This window comes from Hyphopichia burtonii (genome assembly GCF_001661395.1).
Source record: "Hyphopichia burtonii NRRL Y-1933 unplaced genomic scaffold HYPBUscaffold_9, whole genome shotgun sequence".
NCBI classification, from domain to species: Eukaryota; Fungi; Ascomycota; class Pichiomycetes; order Serinales; family Debaryomycetaceae; genus Hyphopichia; species Hyphopichia burtonii.
In genome coordinates, this window is record NW_017963736.1 from 137,709 (window position 1) to 157,354 (window position 19,646).

The window sequence follows — 19,646 nt, forward strand, 5'->3', positions numbered from 1 at the left end:
TTTTTTTCGGTATTCTTCCTACGCCTCTTCGCAAAGCCAATCTCTTTATACGATTCTTTATCTGGTTGATCATTGAGTTTATAACTTGATTCTTTGGTATACGCTTGGGTGCTTTTGCTTAATACCAGTGTTTGTTGTTAGAAACCAAAAGAGAAGATGAGCTACGAGCTTATAAGGCAGCTAGCCTTGGGGTCGGTGAATCAAACGTTGACTAATCAAGCAGAGGCCTTAGACAAATTAGATCAGCAATATCAGACTAGCGAGTTTTCTCAAAAACAACTACTACAGTCGCTAGATATACTTTATAAGACGGTTTCTCCAGGTAATAATGGTAAGATTGTCGTGCTGGGTATTGGGAAATCGTATAAGATTGCCACGAAGATTCTGTCTACGCTAAATTCGCTTTCACTTCATTCTCACGTACTACATCCTTCCGAAGCTTTACATGGAGATTTGGGAGTATTGAAAGATCAGGATTGCTTGATGTTGCTAAGTGCAAGTGGTAACACTCCCGAGTTGATTCAATTATTGCCTCATATTTCCTCAGAAATTCCGGTTATCTTATTAACTTGTTCTAAAGATTCAAAATTAAGTAATCATCCCCAAGTCAAATCGTTATTATACGCTGAGCTACCTACTCATTTGAAGGAGGACACTATTCATGGTGTTCCTGCTCCTACAATATCAACCACTTTATCGTTGGCCTTGGCTGATGCCACCGTATTGGCCTTATCGGAAATGTTGGAGGCTGATGTTTTGAAACGTAAGAAGATGTTTTCAATGAAACACCCTGGTGGCTCTATAGGCTCCGATTTGAGTCATCTCAATGATAACTTGTTGCTCAAGGCTTCCAATCGAGGAGAGGACGAGGTTTCTAATCAAAAGGCTTCCTGCAGCTCTCAAGCAAGCTCTAATTCATTATTTTCCTTAAACAACCTCAAGCAAGCGTTAGCAACCAAGTCATCTGATACCTCATATAACCCAGACTCCAATGGATCTTCCTTGGCGTCGTCTGATGATGAATACTCCGAAAAACGCGTTAGTATTGATTCAAACTTATCAAATGAAATCCAGAAGTCTCAGTCGTACCAAATAAATGTCGATGAATTTTCAAAAATATCAGAAATTGGCCTTCTCAAACTAATAACCTTGTATGAATTCATCATTTTAGAAAATCCCGAAGTCACAAAGACTAGTAATGCTGATGATAATTATGTTTTGGCCATTAAGTCTTCTTCTATTCGCCAAAAATTCAAACTGCAAATACTCCAAGAATACATTCCGGAAAAATTTGTTACCGAGTTAATGAAGGATTTCAAAAAGGTTAAACTCACTTAGATTTATTTCACTTCAATTCACTTTAATTAATTATATTCTTTTTATACTTTTCTTTTTATGTTTTAAATGCTCTGTTTAATCACATATTACTTATGAACGAGATGATTCGAAGTACCAGGCAACGTACGCTATAATACATACTAATATATGTACATTAAAGTATTTTTTTTTTTCAAATTTTGTAAGAAGAAACTATATATTAAGAAACGCAATAACATAAACTATAAGATAACAAGGAAAGTATAAAAAATATTAAACAAAATAATCAAAATCTTTTTACAAGTACTTTTTACAAGTCAGAAATAAATAAGGGGACGATGATACATCTCCAACACCTCGACCATAAATGGGGAAAACAAGCCAACAAATAAACAAACAAAATATTAGAAAAGAAATAAAATCAAGTAGCCTTTTCCGCTTCAATTAAAGCATTTTCAGCAACAATTATCATTTTTTCAACGGATGCTAAATGTTTTCCATAAGTATTTTTAGAAGAAATTTGTTTTAAATACTGTCTTAATTTCGCAACTAATCTCTTCTTTTCATCACTTTTAGCATCAAAACCTTCAACTAATTTTTGAATAACATAATTAGCATATTGATCTTTAACCATTAATGCTAACGCTGAATCATCATTAACCATTTCTTCGTTGATATCTTCATTACCAACCATAACTTCATGTAATATTCTTTTTCTTTGACTTAATGATCCATACTTTATACATTTTTCAATAACATTGGAAGCAAATTTATGCTTAGAAAAATTTACAACCGATCCTAAAACAACTTTCAAAATCTCTTCACGATCTTCAGGGTTACCTCTTTCTAATATATGTTGCATCACATAATTACCATATTGATCTTGGATTAAATAAAATATGAAGCGATTTAATTCATCCAAGATTTTTTTCTGGTCTTTAACACTTGAATGTTCTAATAATCTCTGAATGACTCTACATCCATATGGATGAGTGGATAAATGATAAATTTGATTATCTAAACTATCCAAAATAAATTTAATCTCTCCAAAAGGTATTTTTTCAATCGATTTTTGAATAACGTGATTCCCATTTTGGTCTTTTGCACAAATTAATACATAATCCTTCAACTCATTAATGATTTTTATTTGTGCATCCAATTCAATAGCTTCTAAGGCTCTTTGAATAACACGACAACCATACATTTGTAATGATAATTCATATATATGGCCATCCATGTATTCTAACAAAATTTTTTGTTGAGTGGTTGAACCATGCTCAAAATACTTTTGAATTACATAATTACCAAACACATCAGTCATTAATTCATAAGAAATATCTCTAATTTCATTGAAGATAACCTCTTTTTCTTCTTCAGTAGCATCAGGTAATTTTTGTTGGATAAATCTAGAACCATGTTGGTCTTTAGTAAATTCAACGGCGTGGCCGTAGATATCTCTCAAATAATATTCTTTACCTTTAGAATTGGAACGAACTTCCTCAAGTAATGGCGATCTATAAATATGATTAGCACCATTTTTCCCATTGTTGGAGTTAGGATTTTTAGATCCATTTCTTTCTTTACGAGAAGGTTTAGAATTATTAGGACTTGGATTGACAGGTGGAATTGATCTCGATGACATGATTGGTGGCATCATATTTGGATCCATAAACATTGGAGGCGGACCTCCAGAGGGTAACCCTGCGGTTGGAATAGGGCCAGGTTGTGACAATGGAGGGTTTGGGGCATTCCCGGTTGGAGAAGCTGTATCACCAGTAGGAGAAGTTTCACCGCTAGTCACATTATTAGGCAAAGGAGGGGATTGTTGATATACAGAATAAGGATTAAAGGCTGCAAACATAAATCCAGCGCCGGGGCCTGCCATTTGACGATTAATCAAACCAATACCAGGAGTATTTGCTCTTTTCAGAAACTCTTTGTGATTTTCTGAATCATCGGAGGATACGGCAGATTCGCCATTGTCACCAGGTTTAGCATTTTCAGGAGAAGAACCAGAGCCAAAATTATCCATTTCAGGAGGAGTGACAGAATTTGGGTTATTCAAGTTATTATAATTCATGATTTGGTAAAAATTTGGATCCATGAATTGAGGAGGAGGCGAAGGAACCATGAATTGGGGAGGAGGGCCCGCTCTGACATAAGGATTAAATCCTTGTCCTGGAGGAGGAGGAGGAGGACCAGCATGAGGGAATCCAGAATTATCAATAAAGTAATTATATGAATTATTAGGAGTGAAAGCAGTAGCGGTAGCTGGGCTCCAAAAACGATTAGAATTATTTTTTTGGTCGGAATTATTATTAGATAATTGTTGATTAGGGTTTAGGCCAATATTTGAATTCAAATCCGAAGAAACAGATAATGCAGCACTTGCTTGAATTGGAGAGGTACTGTTATAATGATCAATTTTTTCACTAATAGATTGATGTCTTGAAGTACGAGCGGCAGGCATATTTAAATTTTCATTTAAAGAACCACGAGGGGAAGTTAAAAGAGAGGCACCACCAACTTGATTATCAGTTTGATTAAAGCTAGTTCTTCTGGAGCTAGGTAAACCATTTGATTGGATAGGATTTGAAGAACTATCCATAGTTAATTTACCCAAATTATTGGATAATTCAATATCTCTTGTTGCATCAGCAACAGAAGAAAACTTTTGTAAAAAACTATCTTGAGGAGGGTGTCTACTAGCAATACCACCACTAATAGAGGCAGTACCAAACCCCAAATGTGGATGAGGTGGATTTGGGGTCGGACCAGCTACAGAGGCAGCAGCTTGAGGGTGGTGGTGTACACCACCAGTACTAGCGGCATAACCTCCGATGGCGGGTAAAGATTCCTTTTTAAACCCAAAGATGTTATTTTCACCATCATTAAAAGAAAACCGTCTAGACTCTCCAATAGTATGGGTATGAGCAGAAGGAGAAGTGGTTGAAGCTAAAGAAGAAGCAGCAGCCGAGTTAGCTAACATTTTGGCAACATCAGGATCAACTTGATCTAAAACTGAACGGTAGTTAGAAGGCTGGTGATGGGGGGATGCGACCCCGTTGCCGTTAGACCATATAGTATCAGACAGCATTGTCAATTTGGGTCTCTTCAACTAAAATATACCGATGGAGATTGTTATATACAAATCAAACTCAAAGAACCCTTGGATGTGATTCGACTAAAAGGATACCTATTCTCCACGATATTTGGGGAGCTGCTAGACCGCACTGAAAGTAACCTATGAACAAGATTGGCAGCCTATAGAAGCCAGGTCTGAGTAGGAAGTTATTTACAAAAAATTACTTATCAACTCAATTGAATCCGAACTGGAACCGTATGGAAACAAATCAAACGAAAACAAGTAGGGAACCAGCAAATTTGAACACTAAGATCTGCTGAGTGTAGCTTCAGGGGAATAGATAGGGATGAAGGTGATACGGCTGTTGTTTCTAGGGTGTTGGTGTTGAAACTGGGAAGAAACGCTCTGCTACCACTATAATGATATAAAATTAACCGCCAGCCTAAAAGAAAATCGAGGTTTTTCCTCAGTTTTGGTTTTATTATATTTTTTTTTTCAGGTTTTTTTTTGTTTTGTTAGTGTTTTTGCCTTTTATTTTTGTGGGTTTAATTACTGCCATACAAAAAACCAGAAATCACCAAATGAGTGGTGGTGTTGGGGTCTTTCGCCTTTGACCCTCGAAAAACCATGTGCTTGCACTAAGAGAAGAGAAGAAGCATACTGGAGATTATCAGTTGACACCGTATGGACCGCAGGGTGTGAAGGGCACGAGCTGAAGCAGGTACAGAGAGCGGGAAATAGAAGGGCAGCGCAATATACACTTATTTGCAATAGCTGATTTTGTCTGGTGAATAAGTACATCACGAAATATGTCAAAACTACCCAAGGCCTCGAGTGATCGGCTCTTGAATCTTCTCTATACGGCCACGGCCAAGGAGGTTTCGAATAAGGTGCCGATAGTGACCAAGCATTTGTATGCGAATCAAGACAGACCGGAGTCTGGCGAAGCCGCTGGCAACAAGTCCGAATTTGAAACTTTATTACAGAATCCATATAATCATAAACCAATGATCCAGGCCATGGAAGATATGGCTCAGATTGACAGCCGTTCGATCAAGTCGACTGTGCTTCGATTCCGGTGTCCGAGCTCTTTACTTACTCCCAATGATTTCTACTATATATACCCGATCAATCGAGAACGACAATACTTATTGAATGGTTCACTACATCAAGGATTGACATTTTCAGTGGTGAAGGGAAGAAACCCTACTACTTTGATGTTTAATGGCTCGTATTATTTGATTTTCCCAAACTATAATCAGGCTTGCATATACTGGTTGGAAACCAAGCTAAAATATATTAATGGCTTCAACGTGAATTTTGAATTTGTTGATATTACAGAATCAAGTTTGAAAAATCTATCCTCGCCGTTTTTAAAACCTAGCTATATTTCTTCAAGCTTTGCTAGTGATACTTTGAATCCGAACATTACCCCGATTCACAAAATATTCAAAGAGTCGGATTACCATTCAAAAGTCTTAGAAGAGATTTTTAAATTACGCAAACATAACTACGATCCAGTAAAATATACAGAAAAATCAATTGATCCAATCTTCCATCAGCTCAACAAATTCGTACTACCAAAGCTGCGTCAAAAATTGGTGCTAGTTAAAAATTTACCCTTCAATTTATCCAAATATACCTTATCCAAATTATTATGGAATTACGATCTCGAACCCTTATCCAACCAATCGCTTTGTTTCACCACCATAATAAATGATCCCTTGGTCCAAACAAGATTGACCTTAATAAGGTTTGCCGACTCTTTGAATGCCAGAAGGTTTGTTAGAAACTTCCATGGAAGAAAATGGGATAACATTCAATTTGCCGAAAAGAAGGAAAGAAAAGTTTACGATCCCATTTTATGTGAACTACTCGAATAATGTTGGAAGTGTTTCTTCTGTAAATAGTCCTTGTCTATATCTATATTACCTATATAGTATTTAATGCATACACGGTCAAATTATAAGGGTTCCTTAAGATGAAAAAAAAATGGTGTAAGGAAAATGCTGCAAAAAAAAAGTTTGGTAAAAAAAAAAAAAAAAAAAAAGGTTTACTCATTTACTCATTTAAACTATCGAGACTTTTCCAGCTATACCGTATGATTTCCCAATTCCCGTTGCTGTTGGAAGCTTCATGATGGGTGTTGTTCGAAGATTGTTTGTCAACAATGACGTATTTTTCCCATATTCTTTTATTTTTCCAAATAATAATTATACTGTCGTTACCAGCCCAACCAATGGTGCCCACATCATTAAGATGCTCGTTATTGTTCCCATCGTCAATTTTGTTGGTGTGGTATTTACTTGTATTTACTGAGCAAAATGACCAAGTGGACATGAAGTAATTAGGAATGGGGATTGGAATTGAAAGTTTGTTCAATAAATGATGACGATTGGTTGGGGTTTTTTTATCGTTTGAATGACTATTATTTATAATTGAATCACTATCTTTATTTGAAGAGTCATTAATCGGACTAACATTATATACATGTAAAGTATTTTTATCGGACAAGACAGCCAATTTAGTATCGTTATGACTAAATTTCATTGAAGTGATCACTGCTCTATCTAACCCTCTTCTAAATTCATAGAGTAAAGCCGTGTTATAGGTGGAGTGGATTCTGATTATCGTACCGGTTTCCGAAGCAGAAGCAATCAAAGTACCTGATCTATTTAGAGCAAGGCATCTAATTTTTGATTTATGAGCTTTTATTATACTAACCAAGTTTTTTTCTTGACCAGCAGGAGAAACGTCAACTAATTGAATTTGGCCAATTGATCTACCTGGGAATGCGAGCGTTTGATATTTAGTATGATCTTTATGAATTGGTTCTTTCGAATTAAGTGAAGTATTGGACTTGGATAAAAATGCATTTGATAGTGACGTGGATGAAGAAGAAGTATTCGGAATTGAAGATGACGAAGATGATAAATGACTTGAGTTGACCGATAAATCAGCCAAACCATACTCATTATCAATAGTTTCATAAGTGGCGAATTTTTTGGGAGGAGCCAGAAATCCATAAACTAAAACTTGATTTTTCAAAACCACAATTATACGAATTCTTGATAAAAAAACATTTAAAACTGGACTCATAAATTCTAGATTTAAACTATTTTTCCTTTTCAAATCATCCCATATAATCACTTTATTGTTAGCAAATTTAGGATTTTTCCCACCTCCCACAAGAGCCAAATAATTAGTTCGATGAAGCATAGTTACATGACCAATTCCTGATCCCTGTCCATTGGACGAGACCGACGAAGAGCTGGTTGCTGCAGATGATGACGATGTTGAATGCAGATGATGACGATTAGAGTTACTAAAATTTCTCTTAACTCTCAAATCAATTGGATTAGTATTATAAACCAAAAATCCATTTTCATGACCAACGGCAAAACAACCTTGATCCTGGTTAAAATTAACGCTCAAGATTTTAGATCCCTTTTCACCACCATTCAGTAGTGGCGTATGGGTATTCATTGATGTTCTTTTTGCTTCTTTATTACGTACAATCTTCCCGTAAACTTTAGGGAAACAATCTTGTTAATGCGGAGTGAAACTCGTTTAGAGAAATCAAGAATCAAATATCTCAGCTATATTATCACTCTCACAACTCCAATAACACCGGGGAATACGTCCTACTAACAAAGACTGGTGCAATCGACTATAATGAAGATAATCAGACAGAGAAAGATCGATGGTGATAACACACAAATACGTCTAAAAGGAGGGGTGGTTCAGTGAAGAGGAAAAAATACAAGCAGAACACAACGAAAGGAAGGGAAAGGGCAAAAAAAAAAAAAAACAAAGCTGGCAAAAAAAAATTGAGTATAGAGAAGAAGGAACCGTATATTATTTATACTTGAAATAGCTTAAATATTTTGACGAGGAGACAGAATGTAATAATACAATGACTGAATTGGTCGATAACCAAACAGGGGCACCGAACAGCGTGGAAAATCGCACCACATAACGACCATTATTGAATAGTATCAACAAATAGATTTTTCTCTTTCGGTGACGGTACCTGGTTAAAATCCAAAATAGGATCTGTAAGACTAAAACAAAACTAAATCACGCTGCAATCGAAACCAACATTCACCGTTTAACATCAACAGGAAACGGGATGTTTGTTTTCAATTCGAACATTTACGGTTATTTAAGGTTATGCATCAATACAGAGAAGAAAAAAAAAAGATAAATATATAGATATATACGCGAATACTGCTAATCGCTTTCGATATCCATGATTTCGCCATCGTCGTCATCGCTTGTTTCTTCACCGCGTTTTAGTTCGTTTGCTAAGGTGGACACTTCGTCGGAGTTTGCAATGAAGGAGGAATTGAGGATTGGTTGTTCTTCCTGCTCCAAGGGTTCCAGTATATTATTGGATTTATGTTTTCTGTATTGTAGAGTAGGTAAGTTTAATTCTTGGGATTCGATTGATTTCATGAATATTTCATTCTTGTCTTTATTTGCTTCGAGTGCTCTTTTCAAGAGATCCGATGCCACGGAATCGTTTGGACTTATTGCAAGAGCATCATGTAAAATATCAATGGCTTTGAAAAAATTACCTAATTTAAGGTAAATTAACCCAGTTGCTGATAAAATGTTTGAATCATTTTTATGACTTATTTTTAAAACTTGATTAAAGCATTCTAATGCTCGGTATAATTGATTACCTCTTCTATAAACATGTCCCAAGTTTGCGTGGATTGATATCCAAGTTTTCAGATCGGAATTTAAATATTTGGCTGCTCCTAATGCTTCTTGGAAGAACATTTCTGCCTTCATTAATGATTCCTTATGGAAATAAATCACTCCCAATTCATTTAGTAACAAAGGATCGGAATTACATATTTGGTAGGATGCTAATAAATATTCTTCTGCCAAATTTAAATTATTCATTTGTAAATGTTGCATTCCTAAAAATAAATTTGGCAAATGAGTTCCGGGGAATAATCTAGTTGCAAATGCATAGGCACTGATAGCTTGTTCGTGTTCTCCCTCTGCTGCAAATGTATGAGCAAAGCCAATCCATGCTTGTCCAAAATTTGGATTTAATAATGTTGCTTTACTGAAAAATTTTCTTGCTTCAATTACTTTATTAATTGATAAATAATAGATTCCAATTGCCAACCATGTCATTGGATTTGTTGGATGATTTTCTGCTAATTGGTGTGCTTTCAAAAACAATTTATTTTTACCTCCTAATTCATAAAGACAACTTAGGTAATTGGGCATCAAATTAAAATTATATTGATCTTTACTTAATATCTTTTCACAGATCGTTAAGCATTCATCAAAATTACATTGAATATAAAGAAAATCAGCTCGACTAAGGAGTATATCACTATTCTCTCCCAATCTATATTCTTCCTTTAATATACTCTCTGCTTCTTCAAATTTCAGAATATTCAAATACTTACTTAATCGAGAGGTATAAAGTAATTTAATTAACTCATCATTATCATCAGCATCTCTATAATTCAAAGTAGTTATGAATTCCCATTCTTCACTTGGTGTCATAAAATCATTGGAAATTAACTCATTAAATGCCTCAAAACATTTAACATCAACTAAAACTGCTTCTTTATATGATTCTTTGGCCTTTTCAAAGTTATTTTGATTAGCATAAATTAAACCTCTTAAATAACACATTGATGCTTCTAACTTTATTCCACCATCTGCATTTCTAACTTGGTAATTGTCATCTTTATGAAATGGATTTGTTTCTCCAATCAAATCAAGCGCATCATCCCATAATTCTAATTTAATTAATGAATAAGCAGCTAAATATCTACAACTAACGGATTTTTCATATTCAGGTTTACTGGTTAGTAACTGCTTGGCCCTCAAATAGTTCCCGCTATTAAAGTAAACTTGCCCTAACCAAAACGCATCATTTGGATCATTCGTTAATGAAAGTACTTTATCCCCAATATATTCTGCATTCTTATAATGATGCTGCATCAACGCATCGTGTCTCCATAGTCTCAATTTCTCTGCTCTAGTCAATGGTTCGCTTGGATAGTTACTCGCATTATGTGTTGACTGGTTATTAGCACTTGTTCTATCTAAATTATAGAATGATGAAGTATCTGATCCTGGTGTATGAAATAAATTTGGTGCCGGATTAGGAGGGGTTATAAACACATCTTGTCTTCGATTGTTTATAAGCGGTGATATGTATAGCGTGGAATTATGCTGTGACGGAGTCTTCTGATTCACCACCATCTTGCTATCATGTGCTTCACTGATTCTTGTAATCGCTTGATCTGTGAAGGCCGCAAATAGTATTGTTATGGTTTTCGATTTGAGCAGGAAAAATGTCGTGCCCTCGACTCAAGCTTCGTGCGACATTGAAAGGAAGAAAAAAACGACATCCTCGATGAAACTTCTTCTCATCGCGATGATAAATCTGTAAAGCTTTATATTATTAAGGATTAATCTTATATTTTAGTTATCACAAAGGATAGAAATGGGAAGCACTAAGGGATCTGATAAGCAGGTCACTGGGAAAGTCGGAAAACCGGCTAAAAATGTTCAATTTCGTATAATGGTTGGATCATATGAGCATAATTTATTGTGTTTGTCATTAATGATGACTGGAACTAGTCAACCAATTTTCCAACCAATATTCCATTTCCAAGCACACTCACTTTCGATTAAGTCTATAGATTTAGCCAAAAGATACTTGGTCACCGGATCAAACGATGAGCATATTAGAATTTACGATTTACAGAAAAGAAAAGAATTAGGTACCTTATTAAGTCATCAAGGTACTATTACTACTTTACGTTTCTCGAATGAAGGAATTAGTTCTAAAGGTAAACATCAAGAAATTTCACCAAAGTTATCTGAAGCTTCTGATAAATCAGGGAAATGGTTATTATCTGGATCTGAAGATGGGAAAATTATAATATGGAGAACTAAAGATTGGGAATTATTTGGAACTTTGAAAGGTCACCAAGGTGCGATTAATGATTTAGCTATACATCCTACTGGTAGAGTGGCTATTTCGGTATCAAAAGATCAAACGATTAGATTATGGAACTTGATGACTGCAAAGAAAGCTGCCGTTTTAAAAATCAAGGGGAAAGATCATTTAGGTCAATCTGGTGAATTTGTAAAGTGGTCAACTGATGGTAATCATTTTGTTGTTGGTTTATTGAATCAATTACTCGTATATACATTAACTCCAGGCGCCAAGATCATTAAAAAGGTCAAGTTTAATTCTACTTTAATGTGCATTGATATCTTGAAAATCAACGGTAAGGAATGGTTGATCACTGGTCACGGAAATGGTACCATTGATTTTGTTGACTTTGAAGCTTTGCTTAATAGTAAAGACGAAACCGGTGAAGATAAAGTTTGGGAAACTAAAGCTCAAGTTTTTAAGCCTGTTTTCAGTTTAAGAGGTCATACCAACCGTATAAAAGGCATAACTTATCTCAATAATGAGGAGACTAACAATACTCCATATTTGATATCAGTTTCCTCAGATGGGAAAATAGTTGTTTGGGATGTAAGTGACGATGTTAGAGATCAAGTCGCAGTCTACGATAGTGGTGAAAGATTAAACTGTGTAGTTGCAAGTCCTGAAACAGTTGAAAAATTCAACACCATGAAAAGACGTTATGACGAGACTGAAGATCTTGCAGCAGCCAGTGAGTCTGAATATGAAACTGACGGGGAAGAAGTTAAGAGAGTTATGTTGAATGAAGGTAAAAAGAAGAGAAAAGGTAAGAAAAATAAAAAGAAGGTTAGTGTAACTTTAGAATAAGCATTTAATATAAAAGACTAGCTATTTTGTAAAACGATATTTGTAACATTCACTCTTGATAGCTTCAAAGTTTGGGGAACAAGCCAAGGTGCTGCCAATTAAGCAGCAAATTTTGCAACAATTTACGCAAAAGAACATAAAAAATTAAGACAAAATGTCACAAAGATTCTACATTAAAGATATGAACGAAACTAGGAGTATGAATTAAGTAGAGATACAAGAATTAAATATAGACTGGAGTGTGATAAAAGAATCGACTTTTACTTAAAGATTGGAGGAGCTTAATCTAGCGACATGTCTGTCAAATAATTGTTTAGCTCTAACCCAAACAGGAGAAGTATCTCTTCTTGGTAATTCTAATAAAGAAGGCATTAAATCTTTAGCAAAAAATTCAGAAGCTTCTCTTGGTAATAAGGAAGGTAAATGATCGATTGAGCAAACTGATAATTTAGGACCAGCAGAAGTTTTAACTGGAACAGTTGGTTCATTGAAAACAGTAGCAATATCATAAACTGGAATTGGGTTATGAGGATTAGTGGTATCAGCAGAAACATCAACAATAGTTCTTAATTTTCTGTTAGAAGTATTCAAACTTTCATAATTGACAAAAGGTGGAATTGGCTTAGATAAATATATACAATTGATGAAAATATCAGATTCAATGATTTCTTTGAATGGACCACCTGGGGCAGTTTCTTTCATATCCCATTTCAATAATTTATCATCAGGGATACCGACTTTTTTGAATAAGTCAATAGCACCGGATCCACATCTACCTAAGGCACCAATGACTAAAGCTTGAGGATATTGACCACCATTTTGTGCCAATGCTGAATCCAATTCTTTTTTAACATGAGCAACCAAAGCATCTTCGTTTGGATAAGGAACAACCCCTGGCAAGTTTTCTTGATCAGAGTGAGTTTGTTTGAATGCCCAATCTAAAACACCAATTGCAGCACCGGCAAAACCAGCGTAAAACCCAAAGGCAGCAACTCTTCTACCTTGATCGTTTTCTAAGAATTCTAAATCATACAAGACACCGTTTCCTTCTGGGAATCTTTTCAAAACCTGTTGCCATCCAGCTTGGTTTTTATAACAGTGAGCAAATTGAATATGTTCATGGATTAATGGGAAAGTTTCATCTTCCGGTAATTCTTTCAAACCATATATGATTCTATCTTTTGGTGCTTCTTTCCAGGACCCTTCAGGAACGATGGTGGCTCCAACTTTTTCATATTCGTCACTTGAAAAAGTAGATTGGGATGATTTTTCAACGTAAACTTTGAAACCAGCATCCAATAATTGTTTGGTGGTTGAAGGAGTTAAAGCTGCTCTAGCTTCCAATGGTTTGGTTTCGGCTCTCAAATGAATAGTAACTGGACTTGACATGCTGTGAATTGGCTTCTTAGTGGCTTATTGAAAAACAACAATTGAAGTATATACTCGACTTTACTGGTATATTTATATCAAGAGATGAGATGAAAAATTGAAAAATTCAGGGCCGACAATCAGAAATTGTGAGTAACACTTCGCTTAATTTGCCTACTCCGTTCTTTTTAATTTTTTTTTTTTGTTTTGTATAGCGATAACCCTCTCAATGAGTCACTTTGGCAAAAGAGCCTTATTCGAGTCATAGACATACACCCGTACCTCTCATTAACTTTATGAATTTATATATATTATTTGCAGCCTAATTACAGTCTATTTACAAATCTCTTACGGTCTTTAATAGGTGATTATGGAAGAATTGGGTAGCCGCATCTTCATTTTCATCGTTGTAGGCATCGCCGTATACCTTGAAGACCTTTTTGATTGTAGCGATTTCCAATTCATCACTAATAATGGCATTATCAATGGCTTTATCAAATAATAAATATGCAAATTCACGGTCTTTATTGGATAAGAAAGCCAACATGAGTGATTCAGTAAGCAATCCGGTCGGCGATCTTTTGGTGACATCATTTAGCTTCTTACTGACTTGTTGAATATAGTCATTATAGAGTTTCAACGATTGATCGATGTTATTGGTACTGTAACCGAGAATGAAAGCTTGTAGGATCGGGATTGGAATGTCTTCCAAGTTCAAGGTTTCAGCGATTTTGAGTAAATGGTCATCCTTGGTTGATATGAACTGATAAATGAAACTTTGAATCAACTTTGATTGAATGATTTCAATACCAAACTTACCATGAATCTGGTATTTATGGTATTTTTCCAATACTTTGGTAATATCGTTTGCGTACATTCCGTAAATTTCAATCAACTTGAGACGAATCAATAAAGACTCAGGAGCTGGAGCAATATCCAATTCAGTAGAGTCAATGAATTCAAGCAACTTGTTACGTAATTGAGTATTTTCAATGGTTGAAAAAGGTGTATATTCACCTGTTTGTGAAAGTTCCTTAAAGTTTACCTCTTCCATTTCGTTTGACTTATCAAGATCCTCATTGATTTTAAAAGAAGTATCGAGGACTTTGGTGATTATTTCCTTCAGTAAAGCTGTGTTGAGATCGATAGAATCAAACCCAATCAAGAGTTGTCTGCATTGTAACCCTGCCAATCCCTTCAGCAAAAACCAATTTTTGAAGCGTTCATTAGTTATAAGCTTTAAGCCACTAATAACATTCAATTCACTCATTGAATTCAAAATCAATGTGAAAATGTCTTCATTATCAATGCTTGAGCCATTCAAAAGGTTCAAGGATCTTGACAAATTGGATAAGCTCAACTTGAACTCATTATCTCGGATTTCAACTTTCTCACCGGCAAGAAGCTTATTTATCACAACCTCAATGACTGCATTGGTCACATTTGACTCGTTTGAAAATTTTTCATATAAATCCCAAGACGAAAAGACTCGACCGGGATTATTCCTTATTAAACTTTGCAAAGAGTCACTCGACCAATCATGATTGTATTTGGAAACTTTGTGGAAAAGAGAGAAATCATAATTCAATCCATGACTGAGTAATTCGTTCTTAAGACTAGGATTTAAATCGCTTGAAACCAATTCGTGAATTGAGTCAAGTTCTGCTTGTTGATCTGATGAAGTTTTGAGAATTTCTTCAAGATTTGGAATTTTGGTGCTAGCATTTGAAATATTCAACGCACTTATAGTAGAGGGGATACTCGAGTAATATCTCACTTGCAGTCTTCGTATGAACCTAAGCATTTTAATGAAGTTCTTACGCTGAACATTGATTTTCTAATTTTTTTTTTTTTTTTTACAGTCGCATCTTACAGAACAGTACTTTTATTTATGTCTAATATCTAATCATGATTTAAATGGTCTTCCATTTTGGCTAACATACCCAAACCATTGAAGTAGTTTTCCCAGTTTTCTTCTGTTTTGAAATTATCAACGTCGTCAAAATTAAATAAACTTGAAATATAATCGTTATATTCAATCCACTTATCTTCTTTTTCACATTTGAAACTCCAACTTGCTTTATAGGCACCACCTAAGGCACAGGCATTTGGAATTTCAACTTTGAAGTTACCATCGGTGGGGCCTAAAATAGAACCCATCTTTTTGATAATACTTAAGTTATTTGAAGCACCACCAACGTAATAAATTTTATGCGGTTTTGCAGTTAATGATTCAAAAGTTTGTTTTTTACCATCAGTGTATAATTCACCAAACCTTTGAGTTAAGTCTTGATAGATGGAGTTGAGTTTGGAAGAGTGCAAGTTTGAAGATGAGTCTTTAGATTGAGAATTGGTCAACATTGGGCCTGATCTTAATCTGCAACTTAAAGTTTGTGATTCCACAATTGATGATACGTCTTCTTCAATTTCCCAATCACCAACTTCAGCTAATTTATCATTAGAATCTAATTTAAATCTTTTAATTTGTGCAGACGCATTTGGAACAATTTCACCTAATGGGAAGTAAATACCTAGTTTATCATCGAATTTTTTAGAAGAATCTAAAATTTCGTTAAATTTAGACCAATCATTTTGTTTTAAATGATATTTTTCATTAATTGAGTTACGGATACGTTCTCTTGCCAACGAACCATTACAATAACAAATCATACCCATATAATGGTTTGGCATCGTTGGATGTTTAAACAAATGATATTGAGAAGAAGGAGTATAATTTTCAGTAATTAATAAACAAGTGGTGGAAGTACCCAAACTAATCAAGATATCGTTTTGTAATAAAGGTAAGGAAATGATGGTAGCCAAGTTATCACCAGTGAAAGAGTATATATTAGTATTTACACTGAAACCATATTTTTCAACGAAATATGGAGAAATCTTTCCAATTGATTTATAACTGATTGGATTAATGTCACCTAATTTTGATTTCAATTCAGCCACACCCGATTGATAATCCTTATCTGAAGCACCATCAATTTTGGGGTGAACCCCGGCGGCAACTGCTAATAATTCATCATTATAAGAATTTTGAGAAATATCATAAACATTCATACCACAAGCATCAGCTTGTTCAATATTTGTGATTGAACCTAACAAGACACTAGCGACAAAACTTGAAACCAAAGAAATTCTCTCAGTTTGACTATACAATTTTGGATTCAATCTAGTTGCTAATTTACGAATTTGTAAACCAGTAAATCTATAATGAGCTCTTGAACCGGTCAAATCAGCCAAATTATCTGCACCACCTACTGCATTTTCGAAATCTTTGATTTCTTTACCAGTAGAATGATCTTGCCAATTAGGAGAAGTCTTGAAAGAAAAAGCGTCGTCTAATTGACTAGAAAGATCTTGATTCGAATCCAAATTGGACAATAACTTTTTAGCATCAGCGGACCAATAGATTGATCCATGTTGCATACCAGAACCACTTACACCTTTAACTTTATCAAAGGGGAAGTTATCCTTTTTCATTTCATTAAAAACGTAATCAATCGAATCTAACCACATAAGTACTGGAGATAAGATTTCCCCGGTTTCATCATTTTCAATAACTCCTTTATGAATTCCATATTTCTCTTTGAAAACCGAATCAAATTCAACGTTATAAGTATCCAAATGTTTTAAATTTTCATTACTAACAATAATTTTCAACTGTTGAGTTGATAAATCAAACCCCAAAAAAAGATTTGACTCTTGATTAAAATTCATATTTGACTTGTTGCCAATTACTTGGATTTTGATTATATTTAGGCCAAGCTGGTAAAACAATTAACCAAGATAAGATGATAAAACTAGCAAATGAAATAACTAAATTAACAACTGAGCCAGTTGAAAAACCAATAAGAAAACTAATTGGGATTGAAATGTAAGATAAAATAGAGATAATTGAATCAACCAATTTTTGACCTTCAAAATCAATTGAGAATTCCAATAATGATAAATCCATCACGTTTGATGTTGTGTAATAGCAAGTAAACGTAAGATTGTTATAAATTTTTAAACACGTCGGTATTTGCGATATCCGTAAAAAGCTCCAACCTGTAAAATCCGTAAACGGGTGAACCTGTAAACGGGTAAACCTGCAAACGGGTGAACCTGCAAACCAGTAATATGTAAACGGGTAATCCGCAACCTGCAATCTATAATCACCAACAATAAGCTATGAGCTGATTTTAAGGTTGCAAAGGTTATATCGTAAGACGTTCTGATGGTCATTGAAAGCTTAAACCCCAGTATTTCCCCATACTGGTGAGGTTAAATCCGCGACGGGCTACAAGGATAAGTGGTACGAGAGAATAAATAATTTATTGAATAAATAACGAATAAATAGAAATAAATAACATTCAAAGCATAACGTCATGTCATAAAAGGGAAGGAGGGAGGGGAATAGGAGAACTGAATAGAGATCTAATGGTAGAAAATCTATTTCCAATGATTATTATGGTTAATATTTTCATAATAATTAAGATTGTTATCGATTAATTTTTCTTCTAAGAAATCGGTAACTTGATTATAATTATCTTCTTGTATAATACTCATAAGATCATCATTAGATTTACCAAAATCTTCAAAAGTGAAAGATTTCTTCGCAGTAGAAGCTGGCAAATCGTAAAATTTGAAAGGAGGTTGCAGGTGTAAATTATTTGAATATAAAATTGGTTTTGAATTTATATTCATAAAAGAATTATTGGTGGATACTGTAGTTGATCTAGTCAAGGAGGTCATTAAGCTATTTTCATCGCTTTCACTCATTGCCGAAGGAGAAGTTGATCTGGATAAATTAGGAGACTCGATATCTTCTTCGACCTCTTCTTCATCGGGCAATTCACCTTCTTCTTCAATTTGTGATAATAATTTAGCACTTTCATCGTCTAATTTACTTGATGTATCGTCGAAATTTAAGTAATTGAAAAAATCATCTTGTTCGTACTTAGCACGATTCCAAAATTCGTCATCTTCTTCGTAATCATCTTCTTCACTTAACATAGGACTTGAAGGATCATGGGTTAACCCATTCATATTGGATATTAAATCATTCATTGGATCAACCAATTCATGATACGATCTTTTCCTGGTGCTTCCTTCATTATCCATATTAACACCTCCATTCAATACAATTTGACGTAATTGTTTATAATCATGAATCAAACAAAGCAAATGACTTTTCAATTGATAATTTTCTTTGTCGATGGACTTGATGTTTTTATTTAGCAAATTAATTTGAGGATTCTTCTTTTCCTTTTCCTTGGACTCTTCGGGATTCGACTCAATTATTGAATTTATCGACTTTCTCTTCTTGATATTGCATCCTGTTTTCCGTCCGTTTTTGGGTCTGGGGGGCAACACCCATTCCTTTGATGTAGATACGGTTGTTGTGGTTGGTGTTGGATTAGTCGATGGGAGTAACAGGGTGGCCAGCGTCATATTCCATTAGACTTACAAAAGTTGACAACAAGAAAAGAACAAAACCAAAAAAGAAAAAAGAACAGAACAAGAACGAAACAGTTATATCAAAGAAAGAAAAAACGTAAAAAAAAAAAAAGAAAAATAAAACACAGACAATAAACCAAAATGAAAAATTTCTAATAAAACAATTCTAACTCCTAGAAATCATTAATTTTATATATAAAGAAAGTTTTTTTAGAAAGCAATAAATACGCAATAAATAAAAAAAAAAAAAGAATATGATTATTAGACATTTCGGAAGACCAGTGCGGAAGTACTGAAAATTTTATGAATATTTGTGAGATTATTTATTCGATGCCGGTATTAGGAACATCCTTACACTAACACCAACCCCCAGTAGCTATACCCTTGTGCTAATAACAATGCCAAAGACCAACAATTATTCACTTATAATGCAACGTACAGCTAGTACAAGGAGCACAACAGGGATCACTGAATATTACTACATCCTCCCGGCATAAGGTTTCCGTATACCCTAAACGGATGCCCTCCCCCAGAGAGGTCGTGTCCCGCGGCCGAGTCATCTGCTAACGGAATTTGTCGGGTGGGCCCATAATACTAAACCTTTTGTGCGTTATTGGCTAGCAAATCCCCTGA

The 19,646-nt window shown here is 34.7% G+C and overlaps 12 protein-coding genes across 12 annotated transcripts; 3 read left to right on the forward strand and 9 right to left on the reverse strand.

The window, feature by feature from the left end:
* Positions 1 to 104: 104 nt before the first annotated feature.
* Positions 105 to 1,338, forward strand: HYPBUDRAFT_163613 (uncharacterized protein; the record flags this gene model as incomplete). Its single annotated transcript, XM_020222627.1, has 2 exons — positions 105 to 1,182; positions 1,231 to 1,338. The coding sequence occupies exons 1-2, from the start codon at positions 157 to 159 to the stop codon at positions 1,336 to 1,338; spliced, it is 1,134 nt and encodes a 377-aa protein (XP_020073891.1). The 5' UTR covers positions 105 to 156.
* Positions 1,339 to 1,738: 400 nt separating this feature from the next.
* On the reverse strand, positions 1,739 to 4,817 carry PUF3 (mRNA-binding protein; the record flags this gene model as incomplete). Its single annotated transcript, XM_020219569.1, has 1 exon — positions 1,739 to 4,817. Exon 1 carries the CDS (start codon positions 4,412 to 4,414, stop codon positions 1,739 to 1,741), a length of 2,676 nt encoding a protein of 891 aa, XP_020073892.1. The 5' UTR covers positions 4,415 to 4,817.
* A 346-nt stretch (positions 4,818 to 5,163) lies between these two features.
* On the forward strand, positions 5,164 to 6,362 carry HYPBUDRAFT_154156 (uncharacterized protein). The gene has a single exon (XM_020221925.1). The coding sequence runs from the start codon at positions 5,212 to 5,214 to the stop codon at positions 6,283 to 6,285; it is 1,074 nt and encodes a 357-aa protein (XP_020073893.1). The 5' UTR covers positions 5,164 to 5,211; the 3' UTR covers positions 6,286 to 6,362.
* Positions 6,363 to 6,417: 55 nt separating this feature from the next.
* HYPBUDRAFT_144753 (uncharacterized protein) lies at positions 6,418 to 7,888 on the reverse strand (the record flags this gene model as incomplete). Its single annotated transcript, XM_020219890.1, has 2 exons — positions 6,418 to 7,261; positions 7,352 to 7,888. The coding sequence occupies 2 exons, from the start codon at positions 7,886 to 7,888 to the stop codon at positions 6,464 to 6,466; spliced, it is 1,335 nt and encodes a 444-aa protein (XP_020073894.1). The 3' UTR covers positions 6,418 to 6,463.
* A 338-nt stretch (positions 7,889 to 8,226) lies between these two features.
* HYPBUDRAFT_129902 (anaphase promoting complex subunit) lies at positions 8,227 to 10,699 on the reverse strand. The gene has a single exon (XM_020219414.1). It carries the CDS (start codon positions 10,643 to 10,645, stop codon positions 8,636 to 8,638), a length of 2,010 nt encoding a protein of 669 aa, XP_020073895.1. The 5' UTR covers positions 10,646 to 10,699; the 3' UTR covers positions 8,227 to 8,635.
* A 160-nt stretch (positions 10,700 to 10,859) lies between these two features.
* HYPBUDRAFT_154159 (uncharacterized protein) lies at positions 10,860 to 12,218 on the forward strand. Its single transcript, XM_020221926.1, has one exon. It carries the CDS (start codon positions 10,890 to 10,892, stop codon positions 12,192 to 12,194), a length of 1,305 nt encoding a protein of 434 aa, XP_020073896.1. The 5' UTR covers positions 10,860 to 10,889; the 3' UTR covers positions 12,195 to 12,218.
* Positions 12,219 to 12,458: 240 nt separating this feature from the next.
* Positions 12,459 to 13,583, reverse strand: LYS1 (saccharopine dehydrogenase (NAD+, L-lysine-forming); the record flags this gene model as incomplete). Its single annotated transcript, XM_020219106.1, has 1 exon — positions 12,459 to 13,583. The coding sequence occupies one exon, from the start codon at positions 13,581 to 13,583 to the stop codon at positions 12,459 to 12,461; it is 1,125 nt and encodes a 374-aa protein (XP_020073897.1).
* A 316-nt stretch (positions 13,584 to 13,899) lies between these two features.
* On the reverse strand, positions 13,900 to 15,171 carry HYPBUDRAFT_90680 (uncharacterized protein; the record flags this gene model as incomplete). The annotated part of the gene is made up of 1 exon (XM_020223866.2): positions 13,900 to 15,171. A coding segment is annotated over one exon (1,272 nt), but the record flags the coding sequence as incomplete, so codon positions are not given.
* Positions 15,172 to 15,429: 258 nt separating this feature from the next.
* XKS1 (xylulokinase) lies at positions 15,430 to 17,435 on the reverse strand. Its single transcript, XM_020223160.1, has one exon. It carries the CDS (start codon positions 17,289 to 17,291, stop codon positions 15,465 to 15,467), a length of 1,827 nt encoding a protein of 608 aa, XP_020073899.1. The 5' UTR covers positions 17,292 to 17,435; the 3' UTR covers positions 15,430 to 15,464.
* On the reverse strand, positions 17,281 to 17,529 carry HYPBUDRAFT_115217 (signal peptidase complex subunit 1; the record flags this gene model as incomplete). Its single annotated transcript, XM_020219102.1, has 1 exon — positions 17,281 to 17,529. The coding sequence occupies one exon, from the start codon at positions 17,527 to 17,529 to the stop codon at positions 17,281 to 17,283; it is 249 nt and encodes an 82-aa protein (XP_020073900.1).
* Positions 17,487 to 17,848, reverse strand: HYPBUDRAFT_154160 (uncharacterized protein). Its single transcript, XM_020221927.1, has one exon. It carries the CDS (start codon positions 17,796 to 17,798, stop codon positions 17,580 to 17,582), a length of 219 nt encoding a protein of 72 aa, XP_020073901.1. The 5' UTR covers positions 17,799 to 17,848; the 3' UTR covers positions 17,487 to 17,579.
* A 106-nt stretch (positions 17,849 to 17,954) lies between these two features.
* On the reverse strand, positions 17,955 to 19,067 carry HAP41 (Hap41p). The gene has a single exon (XM_020221928.1). The coding sequence runs from the start codon at positions 19,005 to 19,007 to the stop codon at positions 18,006 to 18,008; it is 1,002 nt and encodes a 333-aa protein (XP_020073902.1). The 5' UTR covers positions 19,008 to 19,067; the 3' UTR covers positions 17,955 to 18,005.
* Positions 19,068 to 19,646: the final 579 nt, after the last annotated feature.